Below are 19,160 nucleotides of genomic sequence, written 5' to 3'. Positions count from 1 at the left end.
ACTCTTCTTGTGATCATTTTGACCCCGCGGGGTGAGATCTTGCGTGGAGTCCCAGATTGATGGAGATTATCAGCGGTCTTGTATGTCTTCCATTTCCTAATAATTGCTCCCACAATTGATTTCTTCAAATCAAGCTGCTTACCTATTGCAGATTCAGTCTTCCCAGCCTGGTGCAGGTCTACAATTTTGTTTCTGGTGTCCTTTGACAGCTCTTTCGTCTTGGCCATAGTGGAGTTTGGAGTGTGACTGTTTGAGATTGTGGACAGGTGTCATTTATACTGATAACAAGTTCAAACAGGTGCCATTAATACAGGTAACGAGTGGAGGACAAAGGAGCCTCCTTAACCTTTTGTGACTAGGGGCCAATATTTTCATTTTTGGAAAAATAGCGTACCCAAAGTAAACGGGAATAATAAAAAATAATATTTTAGGAAAAAATGAACATTGGCTAACTAACTGGGAGTCTCGTGAGTGAAAACATCCGAAGCTCATCAAAGGTAAACGATTTCATTTGATTGCTTTTCTGATTACCGTGACCAAGTTACCTGCTGCTAGCTGGACAAAATGCTATGCTAGGCTATCGATAAACTTACACAAATGCTTGTCTAGCTTTTGATGGTAAGCATATTTTAAAAATCTGAGATGACAGGGTGATTAATTAAAAGGCTAAGCTGTGTCTTATATTTCACTTGTGATTTTCATGAATAGGAATATTTTCTAGGAATATTTATGTCCGTTGTGTTATGCTAATTAGTGTCAGTCGATGATTACGCTCCCGCATGCGGGATGGGGAGTCACTAGAGGTCTTAAAGAAGAAGGTCTAAGAGAGCCAGAAATCTTGCTTGTTTGTAGGTGACCAAATACTTATTTTCTACCATAATTTGCAAATAAATTCATTAAAAATCCTACAATGTGATTTTCTGGATTTTTTTTTCTCATTTTGTCTGTCATAGTTGAAGTGTACCTATGATGAAAATTACAGGCCTCTCTCATCTTTTTAAGTGGGAGAACTTGCACAATTGGTGGCTGACTAAATAATTTTTTGCCCCACTGTATGTAAGTAAATATTTGCATTAACATAAGATTCAACAACTGAGACTTAAACTGAACAAGTTCCACAGACATGTGACTAACAGAAATGGAATAATGTGTCCCTGAACAAAGGGGGGAGGGGTCAAAATCAAAAGTAACAGTCAGTATCTGGTGTGGCCACCAGCTGCATTAACTTATTGGTGACAGGGGGCAGTATTTTCACATCCGGATGAAATGCATGCCCAAATTCAACTCCTACTCATCCCCAGAAGATAAGATATGCATATTATTAGTATTGGATAGAAAATACTCTGAAGTTTTTAAAACAGTTTGAATCATGTCTGTGAGTATAACAGAACTTATTTAGCAGGTGAAACCCCGAGGACAATCCATTCTTTTCAATAGGGTTTCATTGGGAATCCAGATTTCTAAGGGACATTCTTGCAGTTGCTACTGCTTCCACTGGATGCCAACAGTCTTTAGAAATTTGCTGAGGTTATTCCTTTATGTAATGAAGAAGTACGGCCATCTTGAACGAGGGTCACTTGAAGTTAGATACTGTTAGATAGAGTCGCGTGACCAGAAAGCTAGCTACAGTTTGTTTTCCTCCTGTATTGAACACAGATCATCCCCTCTTAAATTTAATCGATTATTTACGTTAAAAAATACCTCAAGTTGTATTACAAAAGTAATTTGAAATGTTTTGGCAAAGTTTACAAGTACATTTTGAGATATTTTGTAGTCATGTTGCGCAAGTTGGAACTGGATCAAACGCGCCAAATAAATGGACATTTTGGATATATATCGACGGAATTAATCGAACAAAAGGACCATTTGTGATGTTTATGGGACCATATTGGATTGCCAACAAAAGAAGCTTGTCAAAGGTAAGGCATGAATTATATTTTTATTTCTGCATTCTGTGTCGCGCCTGCAGGGTTGTGTCATGACGTTGCCCTTTTTGGGTACATCGAGCACCATCCCCCGCTCTCTGCTCCTACAACCAGACTGCTGTGGTCAGAGAGAGTTCATAAATTCCTGAGGAGAGGATCTCCTCATGGCCACACAGTATAACGACAGAGTGAACTTAGGGATAGAGAACAAAGGAATTTCTTCCACCTCACAGAACTTGAGGTCCGAACAACATTTATGTTCCGTGTATAGGTATAAAAGATACCTAAAAGATAAAGGTATAAAAGATCGGTGAAGAATCCAGCTATGAACTGGTCCGTTTGTTACATTTTGGTGAGGGTCATGGGATACGGTGCGGCCACATTACCATAACACTGTTTATATAATAGCCTCAGATATGAGGTTCACATCTAATTGTTATATAAGATGATTGAGTGAGGATAATACTACTTTGTAAAATTGTGTAATGTGATGTTGGACAGTTTAATGAAGGAAACTCCCAATTCCCTTTTGAGTTGAACTAAATCAGAGAACCACCCAGTTAGGGTTAGGCATCCTGGGACAGCCCCTTTTCTGCAATTCCAAATAAGAAGTTCTCAGTAGACCATGTTTTCCTCCATTACGAAGGGACAAAGGTTGCAGACCATTGCTGAATCTTTTAACCATACCACGTGGTTAAACTCTTAGACTATCGATATGGACAGAATAAGAACAAGTCTTTGATATTAAATACTAGTCTGCAGCTAGGAATTCGGTATCATTGAACGCGAAGAACGACAACAGCCGAAACATCCATTCTACAACAACATGAATGAATGTCGATCTGAACTATACCCTCTAACAACGACAGAGAGAGAGAGAGAGAGAGAGGACGAAAACTCTCCAACAGAAACTAACTTTTCAACACTTTTCAACACACTGAGCGTAAATATATATATTGATTGCAATTGTTCCCGAATGAGTGAGCGTTCATGTGCAAAGGATTAGCATTTCAATTGTTAGAATTATTAACTCTGTAGTGACTTCTCAGTCGACCTCCACTTACCTTTTGTGTAACAAGCCGCCATGCCAGTTTAGCCCACTAGGGCACATTCCCCTATCATTTCTTGTAACCAAATTTACTTTGTTTGTTTGTGTGCACTTCTGTGATTGTTTAGTTAGTTAATAAATAATTGATTGAAGACAATTGATGTATGGATGACTCATAGTGAAGACTGCGTTCGTGCAGATAACCAACCATTTACAACGTTTGGAATGAGCCTAACGTGAGGTAAAATAAATCATTCATTAATCAGAAGACTATTGACCAGATATGAAAATATCTTTGGTGCCCCGTCTTCCTAGTTAATTACAGTTACATGATTAATCAGTTTGATCGCGTAATACTAATTACAGAGGATCTTTGATAAAAACTAAGTCTTCAATTGAATTATAGTAAAGACACGACAGTTGAAATTTGCTATCTTGCATGTGTGATTTAACGAAAGTTTGATTTTTTTATAGTAATTTATTTGAATTTGGCGCTCTGCATTTTCCCTGGCTTTTGGCCAGATGGGATGCTAGCATCCCATATATCCCAGAGAGGTTAAGTACTGTAGTGCATCTCCTCCTCATATTTGCCAGTTCTTGCTGTGAGATGTTACCCCACTCTTCCACCAAGGTACCTGCAAGTTCCCAGACATTTCTGGGGGGAATGGCCCTAGCCCTCAACCTTCGATCCAACAGGTCCTAGACCTGCTCAATGAGATTGAGATCCGGACTCTTCGCTGGCCGTGGCAGAACATTGACATTCCTGTCTTGCAGGAAATCACGCACAGAACGAGCAGTATGACTGGTGGCATTGTCATGCTGGAGGTTCATGTCAGGATGAGCCTGCAGGAAGGGTACCATATGAGAGAGAAGGATGTCTTCCCTGTAACGCACAGCGTTGAGATTGTCTGCAATGACAACAAGCTCAGTCCGATGATGCTGTGACAAACCTCCTCAGACCATGACGAACCCTCCACCTCCAAATCGATCCCGCTCCAGAGTACAGGCCTCTGTGTAATGCTCATTCCTCATTCCTTCGACGATAATCGCGAATCCGACCATCCGAATCCGACCACCAGCGACGGTGGGTTTGTGCCCATAGGCGACGTTGTTGCTGGTGATGACCTGCCTTACCACAGGCCTACAAGCCCTCAGTTGACAGCACTGATGGAGGGATTGTGTGTTCCTGGTGTAACTCGGGCAGTTGTTGTTGCCATCCTGTACATGTCCTGCAGGTGTGATGTTCAGATGTAACGATCCCTGTAGAGCTGTCTTAGGCGTCTCATAGTACATTGCAATTTATTGCCCAGGCCACATCTGCAGTCCTCATGCCTCCTTGCAGCATGCTTCAGGCACATTCACGCAGATGAGCAGGAACCCTGGACATCCTTCTTTTTGTGTTTTTCAGAGACAGTAGAACGGCTCTTTAGTGTCCTAAGTTTTCATAACTGTGACCTTAAGACACTGACAGCTTACAGAAGGTAGGCAATTAACGACCGTTCCACAGGTGCATGTTCATTAATTGTTTATGGTTCATTGAACAAGCATGTGAAACAGTGTTTACACCTTTTACAATGAAGATCTGTGAAGTTATTTGGATTTTTACGAATTGTCTTTGAAAGACAGGGTCCTGAAAAGGGGACGTTTCTTTTTTTGCTGAATTTATCAAATTCATTTGTTTTGGGAATTTAATTCTGCCTGACTGTCTATATAAGCCAAAAATGGCATCATACCTATATAATGAAGGTACATGATGTAATGATGCCACGTAAAAAAATTGCGCTATACGTGCAACACAGCATTCCTAAACAAGCTCACAATGTCTGCTGTGTGGATCGAGCAGTCAACAAGTCAAGCAGTCATTTGAAAGAGTAATAACATTTCAGCGAGACAACTCAAAGGCGAAATCCATTAAAGCCAAGATAATGAAATTCATTGCCCTTGTCAATCAACTGTTTTCTGTCGTGGGTGATGTTGGCTTTTGCCTACTGGTTGAGCACTGGTTAACACTACCAAGTGTGCTATTTTTCAGATGTTGCCCTGCCGAAGTTACACAGTAATAGTGTCACTGCTATTAGCTTCACGACACCCAAACGGAGTTCCATAGTATGTATATTTGTGTCAAAAATATACAGTAGCACTGTCAAAGCTGTACAACAAAGTCGGCAAACACCGGCCATGAACGATGTGTTTACAATACCGCTTTGGTAATAAAGCATAATTTGTTCAACCTCAACTTCTGGGGTAGCTAGCTTTAGCTTGGTACCTAGCTAGCACTAATACAACCAGCCTGAAAACAATGACCAGTAGAAACTGCAGTCATTTTCATTATTCTTAGGAATCCTTGTGAGTAAGTATTTGCTAGGTTGTCATTTGTTGTTTGCCTATTGAAATTGAACTTCAGTTCATGAAAATAAATAGCTAGCCAGCTACTGAACCGGGTTATGTGTTGTGAAGCTAGCCACAATAAGGATTAGGCACAATAGTGGAATTTGCAGTTTGCCTTCAAAATAGAGGTATGTCATTGACAGTGAAGCAAATAAATACAAATAGTAGAATTATGCCTTTTATTTTTAATTCTAACTGCGAAGTCCACTATTGTGGCTAATCCTTATTGTGACTAGCTTCACATAGATGGGTCCGATCACCATTAATCAAATATGAACTGTCTTATAAATTAGGGTAATTTTAGATGATGACACCTATAACTATGGCTACTGAAACAGATTGTCGTTTTGCTATGTTTTTGGGGAAGCACATTTTTCGTATTCATTAACCTTTTTTTATGACCAACACTGTAGGTGCGTGAGACAACTTTACCAGCATCATAGCATACGTATTGATGAATCCTTGTGACATATGAAATATGAGTCAATGTAATCAATATGTAATAACTACATAAAAAATGCATGAAATTATTATGTGACGTGCAGTCATATTCAGGTCCTGTTTGGTCAACAAACTTATTTGACACGTCAAATAGTGTTAAATAGTGTATTTGTTTTGACACGCAAAGACCCAAACGTTGTTTCATAGAAATCCTGGTTGAGAATGAAACGACTGAACAAATTAACAACTTAACACAGCAAGTAAGTGAAAAAAATAGGTTTTGATTATGTTTTACTGGTAATGGGGACATACGTAAATGCCAACAAAAAAACTTTTTGGTCTGTGTGTGTGTGTGTGTGTGCAACATTTATTTAACTAGGCAAGTCAGTTATTTTAAGAACAAATTATTATTTACAATGACGTCCTACCCCGGCCAAACCCGGACGACGCTGGGCCAATTGTGTGCCGCCCTATGGGACTCCCAATCACGGCTGGATGTGATTCAGCCTGGATTCTAACCAGGGACTGTAGTGACGCCTCTTGCACTGAGATGCAGTGCCTTAGATCGCTGCATCCATGTGTGTGTGTTTTAAGTATTTAACTGTACTAGAATGCTTTAAAGGCCACTAAAAAATGTATCGCTATCGCTATCGTTTTTTTTGGCAAGGAAAATATTGGATATCGGTATCGGCCAAAAAATGTTATATCGGTGCATCACTAATTGTTAGTTCTCAAAGATTATTATAGTCACAAATATATAGATTCATTTTTCCATCCCGGAAAATATATTTTAAAAAATATATAACATTTTGGATTTACGTGACCCGAATAAACTCTTAGGCAGCCCACCCAAGGATTACAATGGCAGAAAAGTCCCTGCTCTCACACAAAAAAAAACATACACATCGTCTTTCTCTGTATTTTACTATCTAAACTTGTATCATGTCCTCCTCCCTCTGTTCCGACAGCAACAGCTTCTCAACAGGAACCAGAGGTGGAGTCAACCTCTGACCCCTCAGCCAAACCACCAGGTCCCTCTTCCAGCGACCAGCCCCCCTCTGGTACAGCATTTGCCCCCACAGACAAAGGCTCCTCTCCTACCTGCAGCGTGGACAAGTGCAAGGACAGGGCCTCTGTTACTGTGCCCTAACCACTACACTGCACTCACACATTTTTACTCTACAATCCTACATTCTGTTAAATGTATGTATCTGTCGGAAAGGGACTAGAGGATATGTACAATAGACCAAATATCTCTGCGACCAACTAATCTGGGAATGTCGAGCAAATCTCAGTATGACCACAGAGGCAATTAAACCACCAAACACCCTCAACCTCTCCTAGTCAGGCTCAGGGCTTTTAAATGCCATGGACACTCTTTGCATGAAGGCCTGCTCCTCTGTGATTCAGCTGACTTGTCTCGATTTGTTTAATGTCTGCTTCGTGATCTGATATTTCAAGCCATCTTTCATCCTCCTCAAAGTCTGTGCCCTAGACTGAAGGAGTTACTTACCTTGTCCTTGTGACTGTATTTCATCTGGATGTAATACATTTTCATTACCTCTCACCTCCTTTCATCCCCATTTGATGTCCCTCTCACCACCTACCTTAACGATATAGGTATCTACAGGAGAGCCCATCAAAATGTCAGACATCAAAGTTTTCTGTATTCTGACAGCACTCTTAAAGGAAAACTCCACCCCAAAACTATCTTCTGGTATTTGTTTCATTAGCCCATGGTTTATATAGTCCCAAAATGTTTTGCATGTCAGCAATCAAGTTTAAGATATGTAAATCTTAAAATACAGAAATACAGCCAGTATGATGCTGCGTATTGCATCATTTGGGTGGAATTTTCCTTTAGACAATCTTAAACTGTGATGCTGCTCTTTAAAATATAAATTTAACATTTAACATTTAAGTCATTTAGCAGACGCTCTGATCCAGAGCGACTTACAAATTGGTGCATTCACCTTATGACATCCAGTGGAACAGCCACTTTACAATAGTGCATCTAAATCTTTTAGGGGGGTGAGAAGGATTACTTATCCTATCCTAGGTATTCCTAGGTATTCCCCAAGTCTTTAAAGTTATTTGCCAACGGAAGTGAAACGGCACATTATTGTGCCAGCCATTTTTGGGACATCCAACAGATTTAAAATGTAAATTCTACATTGTCAATACAGTTTAAAATATTTCATAATTTAGTAAATTGTCATTAAGTTATCAAACCCTCCCCCTGTGTGTGCATTATTGGTTCATACTCATATTATATAGTAATTCAGTGTTTACATAGAATTTAACCAACTGTGATGTATAAAAAAAAAAAACATAATGGCTAAAACTGTACAATGTTTTTGTAAGAAGACACATGGACAATATTTATAGTGCTACAACAAGCATATGAGGTTCTCTTTTTTTATATCACTGTTTGTGAATGTTCAAAATGTCTTGAAACAGCTCGACTCTGGAAAACAGTTGTATTTGAAAATGCATTATAAGACTTCCTATGAATGTCACTAGGACCCTCTGTTCAGACTCTGTCAGATCTATTTCTCGCGTCTACCTTCGTTGTTGTGGTTACTTCGGACTATGATAAAGCGTGTTGGAGGGTAAAGGAAACTCAAAGTTATTATTATACTGAGCATGTTTATTTGTCCCCTTTTTTTGTCTCACGTGCTCTTGTTTACATATTGTACATACATTAAATGGATTGTTAATGTCTTAAAGAAAACAATTAAAACGGGTCTGACCAACCTGTCTTGTGAAAGTGCTTTCTTGGAATAAGTGGGCTTTGTTGCCACCTGCTGTCCTACTGGTAACAATGTTTAATGGTTTAGCTAAGTAGCATTTGTTGGTGTGCTCAAATTCAAAGCTAAGCTATACAGCGTTTGTTTTCAATTTTATTGTTTACAAACATTGGAGTAAAACAAGCTTATATTTTGGGTTCTGATGGTGGTACGACAATTGAATTTAGCTCATGAGGCATTTATAAGTTATTTTGATGTGTGTGCGTGTGTGTACAGTGGGGCAAAAAAGTATTTAGTCCACCACCAATTGTGCAAGTTCTCCCACTTAAAAAGATGAGACAGACAAAATAAGAAAAGAAAATCCAGAAAATCACATTGTAGGATTTTATTGTTGCATTGTAGGATTTTATTTGAATTTATTTGCAAAATATGGTGGAAAATAAGTATTTGGTCACCTACAAACAAGCAAGATTTCTGGCTCTCACAGACCTGTAACTTCTTCTTTAAGAGGCTCCTCTGTCCACTCGTTACCTGTATTAATGGCACCTGTTTGAACTTGTTATCAGTATAAAAGACACCTGTCCACAACCTCAAACAGTCACACTCCAAACTCCACTATGGCCAAGACCAAAGAGCTGTCAAAGGACACCAGAAACAAAATTGTAGAGCTGCACCAGGTTGGGAAGACTGAATCTGCAATAGGTAAGCAGCTTGATTTGAATAAATCAATTGTGGGAGCAAATATTAGGAAATGGAAGACATACAAGACTACTGATGATCTCCCTCGATCTGGGGCTCCACGCAAGATCTCACCCCGTGAGGTCAAAATGATTACAAGAACAGTGAGCAAAAATCCCAGAACAACCCGGGGGGACCTAGTAAATGACCTGCAGAGAGCTGGGACCAAAGTAACAAAGCCTACCATCAGCAAGGGCATTGAAGATTAAACGTGGCTGGGTCTTTCAACATGACAATGATCCCAAATACACCGCCCGGGCAACGAAGGAGTGGCTTCGTAAGAAGCATTTCAAGGTCCTGGAGTGGCTTAGCCAGTCTCCAGATCTCAACCCCATAGAAAATCTTTGGAGGGAGTTGAAAGTCCGTGTTGCCCAGCAACAGCCCCAAAACATCATTGCTCTAAAGGAGATCTGCATGGAGGAATGGGCCAAAATACCAGCAACGGTGTGTGAAAACCTTGTGAAGAAAACGTTTGACCTCTGTCATTGCCAACAAAGGGTATATAACAAAGTACTGAGAAACTTTTGTTACTGACCAAATACTTATTTTTCACCATATTTTGCAAATAAATTCATAAAAAATCCTACAAGGTGATTTTCTGGATTTTCTTTTTCTTATTTTGTCTGTCATAGTTGAAGTGTACCTATGATGAAAATTACAGGCCTCATCTTTTTAAGTGGGAGAACTTGCACAATTGGTGGCTGACTAAATACTATTTTGCCCCACTATGTATGTATGTGTGTGTATATATAAATTAAGTCCACAAAGGTTAGGTAGGAGGACTACTTATTTGGTAGGCTATTCTTTGAGCACAGAAGGCAGCTTTTGTGGTTACTTGAATTTTTGTAGCTATACTTCCAAAAGGCTTTATGTAGAAGCACCTTTCACCATAAAGACAACTCATCATGCATATAACCCGTTTGGCATGGACATTGACACAGGGCTTCCATCATTTGAAAGTAGTCAACTGGGTGGAGATTCCTTTGAATTGGGAGCAAATCAGCCAATGAAGAAGAAAATGTACTACTTTAAAATGGAGATCACGTCAGAGTGGCGAGGAGGAATCTTCCATGTCAGGAAACAACTTTACCATTTTTGGTATTCAGGTTTCACTCAAACGTTGTAAGCTTTGTTTTACTATTGACAGTTATAGCTGAGTTCGGGGATGGTTTTTAAATTTTCTCCCCTTAAATATAAGTAATCAGATTTATTTGTTTCAGTCTCTGAATTATTGGTGTAGTGTTAGCTGGTCTTGGAACTGTGACAATGGGCAGCCTCACCCCGCTTGGCTCTGTGGAATATGTAGTGATTTTGCCAACACTGCAGTGGTGGTCGGTCGGTAACGTTTAAGATGAGGGAGGACAATTTTTTATTTATGAGCATGGCCTTATTTCTATTACAGCACATTGGATGACTGTCATTCATATTCCATTCACCCAGCTCAATGTAACATCGTTAGGTTTAGGCTACTACATGATATTCAAATTCTCCCTATACCCATCATGAGGTTGCTACAACCTAGCCTATGATGTGGGTGCACAGGTCGAAATATATTTTTGAGTAATGAAGGTGACAAACAGTGACACGTTCAAAACCGCCTTGCACACTCTTACTTTTTTTTATTTTACTAGGCAAGTCAGTTAAGAACAAATTCTTATTTTCAATGACGGCCTAGGAACAGTGGGTTAACTGCCTGTTCAGGGGCAGAACGACAGATTTGTACCTTGTCAGCTCTGGGGTTTGAACTTGCAACCTTCTGGTTACTAGTCCAACATTCTAACCACTAGGCTACCCTGCCGCATCTAGCTGATCTGGGGTGTAATCTTTAGTCCAACAGTTGCAAACGAGAGTTTCTATTGGACAAATTCATGTATGTTTATCCCCATTTTGTTCCGTTTGCTTCCATTTTTAGAAAAAAAAAAACTGAATCGGCAGAATGAATACACCCCTGATCACATGCAAACACAGTTCACTTTCATAGCAGCCACATATAAACAGCATGATCAGTTTGCTCGTTGTATAATTCCTTCTCACATCTATACGCTCTCCTCTCACATTTTCCCTTCGCTTGTGGACTTCAGTGCACAACACATCAGCTGTATGTGACCAGGCAAAAAAAACTTTCCAAGCCAAACCTTTATATCATAACGCTAACCGCTACACAAAGCCTACATCGTTGTCACCATATTACCTAACATCATAGTCAACATAGCTACTAGAACTAATGCATTAGTAAACTCGCTATAATCATGCAGTCAGTTTAGCAGTTACACCGGCAGGCCCTGGTAGCAATACATTTATAAAAGCTTACCTTGAATTGAAATAATTCCAGTGTTGGATAGCCATAGCCAGCTAGCTAACATAGCATCCCTCTGTTTGAGTCAGGTGTTTGAGTAGGCTAAACTAGCTAGCTGCATTTTTAAATAAACTAATTGGTTAAAAACTGTTAAACTATTGTCTTTCTCTTTGTCAACTACTCACCACATTGTATGCACTGCAGTGCTAGCTAGCTGTAGCTTCTGCTTTCAGTACTACATTAATTCTCTGATCCTTTGATTGCATGGACAATATGTCAGTTCATACTGCAAGAGCTCTGATTGGTTGGAGGATGTCCTCCTGAAGTTGTCATAATTACTGTTTAAGTCTATGGAAGGGTGTGAGAACCATGTGCGTCGTAGGTTTTGTATTGAAGTCAATGTACCCAGAGGAGGACGGAATCTAGATGTCCCCTGGCTACACCATGGCCACTACCCTACAGGGTGCTGTTGAGGCTACTCTAGACGATATTTTTTCAACGGACTGTCTTATCTGTTGATTAAATTAAACTTTATTAATATAATGAGTAATCCAGGAATGTCACGAGTTAATTGACACATGAAAACTTTTGAAAATAGCCACTCTATGGAGCACAATGACTACAATGAATGGCTAAATTACTTCCGGACACGCAGAGCTCCTCCTCCTCACTGCTCTATGGCGTTGACCATGGTATCACAGACCCTATAATGGCAGATACAAAGATGAGTCCTAGCTCTATGCCACAAATAGAACAATAAGACAGATATTTCACTGGATGTATAAATATGAAGCATCTGCTTGACGTTTCCATTCACTACCAAATATGGTAGTGAGAGTAAGCTCAGGGGCCTGCAGTGGGAGAAGATGGAAGGAGATCGATTTTCTCCTACATTCTGCACATTTTCTCATCGATGAAACATTTGATCTCAATACAGTTTTCTGATCCCAAAACTAGAATATGTTATGAACAGAGTGGACTAAGTTTTGTAGCCTTTAGCCTTTGCCAAATTTGTAAAAAATTGCGTTGTTTAGAAGGAGTGAAAAGGCGAATTGAGTTATTGCACACGCGCACTTCACAGCGTTGGCGTTCCCTAACGAAAATATGCGGATATATGCTAGCACGGGCCGATCTCGCTATCTCTTGCTTGGTTCTTCCCACCTCCTTGCTTGTTCTGGCCACTATGACTCATCTGTTCCCATTGGAAACGACAGGCTATGGTCTATCTTGGTATAGTTTAAAAAGTCTTTGTCCATGCCTTTTACACACCATTGACCTCGCGAGCATTGTGCGTACTTCTCGCGCGACTTCTTTCCATCTCAAGAGCTGGAGCTTGATTGAGCGCTCATGAAGAGAGGAAGAGGCGAAACAAGACGGATAACTGCCCAAAAGCTGTCTTCTCCAGCAGGTAGCGTTTTTTTCCGCTCACCAAGCGAATACTTTTTGTATGGAGGTCAATGAGACAGTGTCGAATTTGGTTAACAAAAAATGTAATGGCTTATTTGCTACGTGTGGATTATTTGATCGAGTAGAAGTTTCGTAATGATTAGGTTGTTACGAGTGTACTGATATAAGTAGGACACATGACATACCGGCAACTTTGAGAAAAAACACTTAATATCGGTGTTGTGCCTGCTCGTCACTAGTTACAACAGCCACAAAGTAATAAACCCTGTAGAAGTCTACAACGTATCTTCTTAAAATGTGATTTTAAACCTAACCTAAACCGTAACCACACTGCTAACCTTATTCCTAACCCAGACCTTAAATTAAACCAAAAGGCACATTTTTGTTATGATGAATGTTGATTATTTTGACTTTGTGGCTGTGGTAACTAGTGGAAACCATTATGCCTGTCTGTTCTCTCGTTGGCCAGAATGGTCTGACAGACTTGCCTCTTCCAGTCTACCGTGTATTTTTGAATAAATGTATTTTCATTGATAATAACAACTCGTTCATAACCAAGTGGGAAGATGGTATTTACCACATATGACAGGAAACAATTCAGTTGTTCAACTGGTAAATTACTCATTTTTTTGTGAGAAAATAAAATGATGCATAGCTCAAACATTGTACAAAACAATATACAAATATCAAACATAACAAAATACCCCCCAAAATACAATAAATCCAGAGAGACACAAAAAAATTACATTTTGATACATTTTGACATTTTCAGATATAGTAAGTTCCTAATTTTGTCAGAAAACCGTTTTCATTTCAAGTTAAAGCATACTGTTCGCTAGCTAGCTAACGTTAGCTGGCTGTCTCGCTAGTTAACGTTACGTGTATGATCTGTGTAGTAATATTATTTGTATCTCAGAGTCATTTGCATTGCTAGTTATAGCCTAATGTTAGCTAGCTTGCTAACATTGAACCTGGTTGGCTAGCTAACCTGAAGATTCATGCAGGGTAGTAACATTATGATTTGGGATTAAATAAAATCACATTTTATTTGTCACATACACGTGTTTAGCAGATGATATTGCGGGTGTAGCGAAATGCTTGTGTGAAGTTGTGGCGGCAGGGTAGCCTAGTGGTTAGAGCATTGGACTAGTTAACCGAAAGGTTGCAAGTTCAAATCCCTGAGCTGACAAGGTACAAAATCTGCCCCTGAACAGGCAGTTAAACCCACTGTTCCTAGGCCGTCATTGAAAATAAGAATTTGTTCTTAACTGACTTGCCTTGTAAAATAAAGGTAAAAAAATAAAAAATAAAATAAAGTTCCTTGAGGGCCGTCATAGTATCGGCTTGAGGGGGATATACACAGCTGTGACAATAACCAAAGATAATTCTCTTGGGAGATAATACGGTCGGCATTTGATTGTGAGGTATTCTAGTTTGGGTGGAGTTGAGTTGAGGAGTTGAGTTTCTGTATGTTATTACAATTACACCATGAGTCGTTAATCATGAAACATACCCCCCCCCTTCTTCTTCCATGTTTCCATGAAACCGAGTATGTTTACAATCCCTGATGTCTCTCTGGTAATACTGGTGACTTACCGCCGTTCTGATACCCAATAGTTCTTCCCGGCTGTATGTAATAACACATAACATTTTGTGGGCTAACAATGTGGTTCAAATTAGGTTATAACGTTAGGCCAACGAGACAGTGTCCAGGTTCTAAAATTCTCTGGTAAAATGCCTTGCTTTTATTTTGTAACAACAGTCACAACCGTACGCTATTTTCTGTAATTGCCTCGCCATTAACTTGTAAATAATGATCTTGTTGTGGGTTTATTTTTACGTAATAAAGAAGACAAATGAGCTGAAGTGAAGACGTCAACTATAAAATATTGGCATTATTTGAACTGGCTAGCCAGCTAGCAAAGCACCCCCACAACATGATGCTGCCACCCCCGTGCTTCACCGTTTGGATGGTGTTCTTCGGCTTGCAAGCCTCCCCCTTTTTCCTCCAAATGTAACGATGGTCATTATGGCCAAACAGTTCTAGTTTTGTTTCATCAGACCAGAGGACATTTCTCCGAAACGTATGATCTTTGTCCCCATATGCAGTTGCAAACCGTAGTCTGGCTTTTTTAATGACGGTTTTGGAGCAGTGGCTTCTTCCTTGCTGAGCGGCCATTCAGGTTATATCGATACAGGACTCCCTTTACTGTGGATATAGATATATTTGTACCCGTTTCCTCCAGCATCTTCACAAGGTCCTATGCTGTTGTTCTGGGATTGATTTGCACTTTTCACCCCCACCTACATATACAAATTACCTCAACTAACCTGTACCCCCGCACACTGACTCGGTACCGGTGCCCCTTGTATATAGCCTCGTTATTATTGTTATTCCTATTGTGCTACTTAAAAATTAAAAAAATCAAACTTTTTTTGTTGTCTACTTGGTAAATATTTTCTTATCTATTATTGAACTACACTGTTGTTTTAAGGACTCGTAAGTAAACATTTCATGGTAAAGTCTACACTTGTTGTATTCGGGACATGTGACAATTAAAGTTTCATTTGATTTGATTTGAATTCACCCCCCTGAGACAATACATGCTAGAAACACCTTTGGCAGCTATAAAAGCTTTGTCTTTTGGGGTAAGTCCAAGAGCTTTGCACATCTGGATTGTACAATATTTGACCATTATTCTTATTTAAATTGTTCAAGCTCTGTCATGTTGTTTGTTGATCATTGCTAGACAGCAATTTTCAAGTCTTGCTATAGATTTTCAAGCTGTGTCAAAACTGCAACTAGGCCACTAAAGAACATTCAAAGTCATCTTGTGATGTAGGTCATTGTCCTGCTGAAAGGTGAATTTGTCTCCCAGTGTCTGTTGGAAAGAAGATTAAATCAGTTTTTCCTGTAGTATTTTGTCTGTGCTGTCTGCTTCTTTTTATTCTAAAAAACTCCCTAGTCCTTGCCGATGACAAGCATACCCATAATATGATGCAGCCACTAGCATGCCTGAACATATGAAGAGTGATTCTCAGTGATGTTGTCACACCTGATTCCACTCCCCCTTTCTGGTGTTCGAGGCTGTCAGGCTGCCCTTTATTACGCATATTTGCACCAGGGACAAGGTTTTTAATCTTCTTCCCATTAAGCTTTTCCATTTTCAGAATCTTCTCTTGATGAGCCTGGCTACAAAGCAAAAAATATTAACAATCTACCATTTCCAATGAACCGAGCTAATTTGACTTCATCTACCTCTTTCTCTGCGGCATTAGTTGGTCAGATTTGGTGTAAATGAGGCCCTGTTGTCTCATCAAACACTATCACCACTTTCCACTGCAACACATTATTACTTTTGCTTCATTGGCCCTCTTTATGCTTTCTCTACTAGATGCTCTACGGCTTTCTGTATAATGATCTCTCTTCTTTCTATGTCTTTCCACTATCATTCCGGTCCTTGACCCTCATCCTCCCGCTCTATACCATCAGAACTGACATCCATATCGTTGGCATTCCAGCACAACTGTTGCTTCACCAACTGTTTCTCAATTTCCTCCACTTCGTCCGCACTACTCTCCCCCATTTCCGAAACATTAAATGTCTTCAATATGCAAAAATAGCACAAAAAAAGCCTCAATCTCTTTTCCTCCTGGCCTTTCAGCCATAAGCCAAATCATCTTCCTTGTGGATCTTTCCTGACAGTTTACACATTCAGATCGAAATCATTGTTAATTAGTATCATTACCTTTCTTGAGTTCCTTTGTCCATGACAGAAAATGATTTCACCACCCCAGTCTTTTTTTCATGCAACTTCATCTTTAGATGTAGAGTGAGTTTCCTGTAACAGTATATGTTACATTCCTTCTCCACTTTAAACTGATTGCCTTTTCTTATAATCTGCTAAGACATTACACTTATAATTGGCTATACTTATTTCACCCCTCGCTGTACTTTTAGTTTATGGTTGACACAGCGTATTTGCCATTAGCCAATCATGTTTCTCATGGATTTCAAAGCATGTGAATGCATTCAACTTGTATTTACAACTTCACAACTGGTTATTATCACCTTCCCAATTGGTTATGAACGCAGCATAAATTTCGATTTGGATGACCGTTCAAAAAAAAATTACAAGTCGTTGCTCGTTTTTCTCCGCGGTCCCAGTTGTCTTGAACGCACTGAGGTCGTAGGTCCGAGATTTCGTAGTTCCAAGTTGTCGTAAACGCAACAACACAGTGGAGGAGAAGACAAAATGGAAGGCTGTGTAGACATTTTCCTACGACAGAACACAACTGGATAACCAGTAAGGTAGCTAGCTATTGTTTAAAAAAAATATCGTAAGATTTATTAATACAATTATATTTTACAACAACAGTTAGTTAGACGCAAGCTAGCCAAATTAAATGACATTAAAACATTGTCACGCGGTAAGGCTCCTTGACCCTGTGAATAGCATAGGCCAGTTACTAGCTAACGCCAGGTAGGCTTGCTAGCAAGTATGTTATTTAAATTTTATTTTGTATCAATAATGTTTGGTAGTTATACTGCTATATATAATACCACTACACACGCCGCTTGGCTAGCAAGCTAGGTTGCTAACGTTAGTGCAAACATTCCACGAGCTGAAGTTAACTAACGTTAGCTTGTTAGCTAGCTTGCTAGGTGGGGGGAGGGTGTCTAGTCTAGTTTTTTTTAAATGGCGTACTTGTGTTTTAGTCACTAGATAAAGCGTTAGCTAGCTACATGCCTACATTGATGGTTTCATTCAGTGGCAGTAATGTAATATTTCAGTGGTGGACTTCATTAATCTTAATTTTTGCGGTGTCAGTGTTAACAACTCAACTTCTAAAATTAACTATGTCTAATTTACAAGCCTCTGTAGTAAACAGCAAGTCCTGCTTGAAATTCACATTTTCTACGGGATGAATGAGGGAGGAATACTTGATCAGAAATGGTCGTTGTTTGATGTTATGGACATGGGGGGATGCACGGTTTTTGAACACCCAAGTGATGTCTCTTTCTTGTCATGACATGACATAATGCTCATAGTCTTGTCTACGAGCTAGATGCATCTTTTTTTTAATGATTGTCTGATTCTGAATTCAAACTTGGCTTGTGTATAACTCTGGTACAGGGCGTTAGTGCGGCTCAGCCAGTGAACTAGAATGATTAATTATATTTCTATGGGCTCAGGTAGGCCCAGTGTTAGCAAGCGTCATGTAGTGAGCTACTGTCTGTTATTTACATCAGGTGATGTGATTTCACAGGCGGTTATTTTTTTATTTTTTATTTTTCACCTTTATTTAACCAGGTAGGCTAGTTGAGAACAAGTTCTCATTTGCAACTGCGACCTGGCCAAGATAAAGCATAGCAGTGTAAACAGACAACACAGAGTTACACATGGAGTAAACAATTAACAAGTCAATAACACAGTAGAAAAAAAGGAGTCTATATACAATGTGTGCAAAAGGCATGAGGAGGTAGGCGAATAATTACAATATTGCAGATTAACACTGGAGTGATAAATGATCAGATGATCATGTACAGGTAGAGATATTGGTGTGCAAAAGAGCAGAAAAGTAAATAAAAACTGTGGGGATGAGGTAGGTGAAAATGGGTGGACTATTTACCAATAGATTATGTACAGCTGCAGCGATCGGTTAGCTGCTCAGATAGCTGATGTTTGAAGTTGGTGAGGGAGATAAAAGTCTCCAACTTAAGCAATTTTTGCAATTCGTTCCAGTCACAGGCAGCAGAGTACTGGAACTAAAGGCGGCCGAATGAGGTGTTGGCTGTAGGGATGATCAGTGAGCTACACCTGCTGGAGCGCCTGCTACGGATGGGTGTTGCCATCGTGACCAGTGAACTGAGATAAGGTGGAGCTTTACCTAGCATGGCCTTGTAGATGACCTGGAGCCAGTGGGTCTGGCGACTAGAGCATACAAGTCGCAGTGGTGGGCAGTATAAGGTGCTTTAGTGACAAAACGGATGGCACTGTGATAAACTGCATCCAGTTTGCTGAGTAGAGTGTTGGAAGCAATTTTGTAGATTACATTAAAGATGGTAGCTATTTATTTATTTTATTTTTTAATTTAAGGACCCCTTTAGATATATTCAGTACCAGTCAAAAGTTTGGACACAGCTACTCAAAGGTTTTACTTAA

The 19,160-nt window shown here is 39.6% G+C and overlaps 2 protein-coding genes across 4 annotated transcripts in view; both read left to right on the top strand.

The window, feature by feature from the left end:
* The window catches only part of LOC118359657 (protein kinase C-binding protein 1-like), a 35,171-nt gene extending 26,613 nt beyond the window's left edge, over window positions 1–8,558 (top strand). For all 3 annotated transcript variants that reach the window (XM_035738248.2, XM_052482023.1, XM_035738247.2), the window contains exon 22: window positions 6,771–8,558. In XM_035738248.2, the coding sequence (XP_035594141.1) occupies window positions 6,771–6,952 (182 nt within the window). In that variant the 3' untranslated portion in view covers window positions 6,953–8,558. The remainder of the gene's footprint in view (window positions 1–6,770) is intronic.
* An 8,595-nt stretch (window positions 8,559–17,153) lies between these two features.
* The window catches only part of LOC118360284 (death-inducer obliterator 1-like), a 41,748-nt gene continuing 39,741 nt past the window's right edge, over window positions 17,154–19,160 (top strand). Inside the window, exon 1 of the mRNA XM_052482579.1 lies at window positions 17,154–17,305. The gene's annotated coding sequence lies outside the window, so the exon portion shown is untranslated. The remainder of the gene's footprint in view (window positions 17,306–19,160) is intronic.

Source organism: Oncorhynchus keta, chromosome 27, assembly GCF_023373465.1.
Source record: "Oncorhynchus keta strain PuntledgeMale-10-30-2019 chromosome 27, Oket_V2, whole genome shotgun sequence".
Lineage (NCBI taxonomy): Eukaryota > Metazoa > Chordata > Actinopteri > Salmoniformes > Salmonidae > Oncorhynchus > Oncorhynchus keta.
Note: the sequence above shows the minus strand (reverse complement) of the source record. Positions and strands in the feature narration are given on the sequence as shown.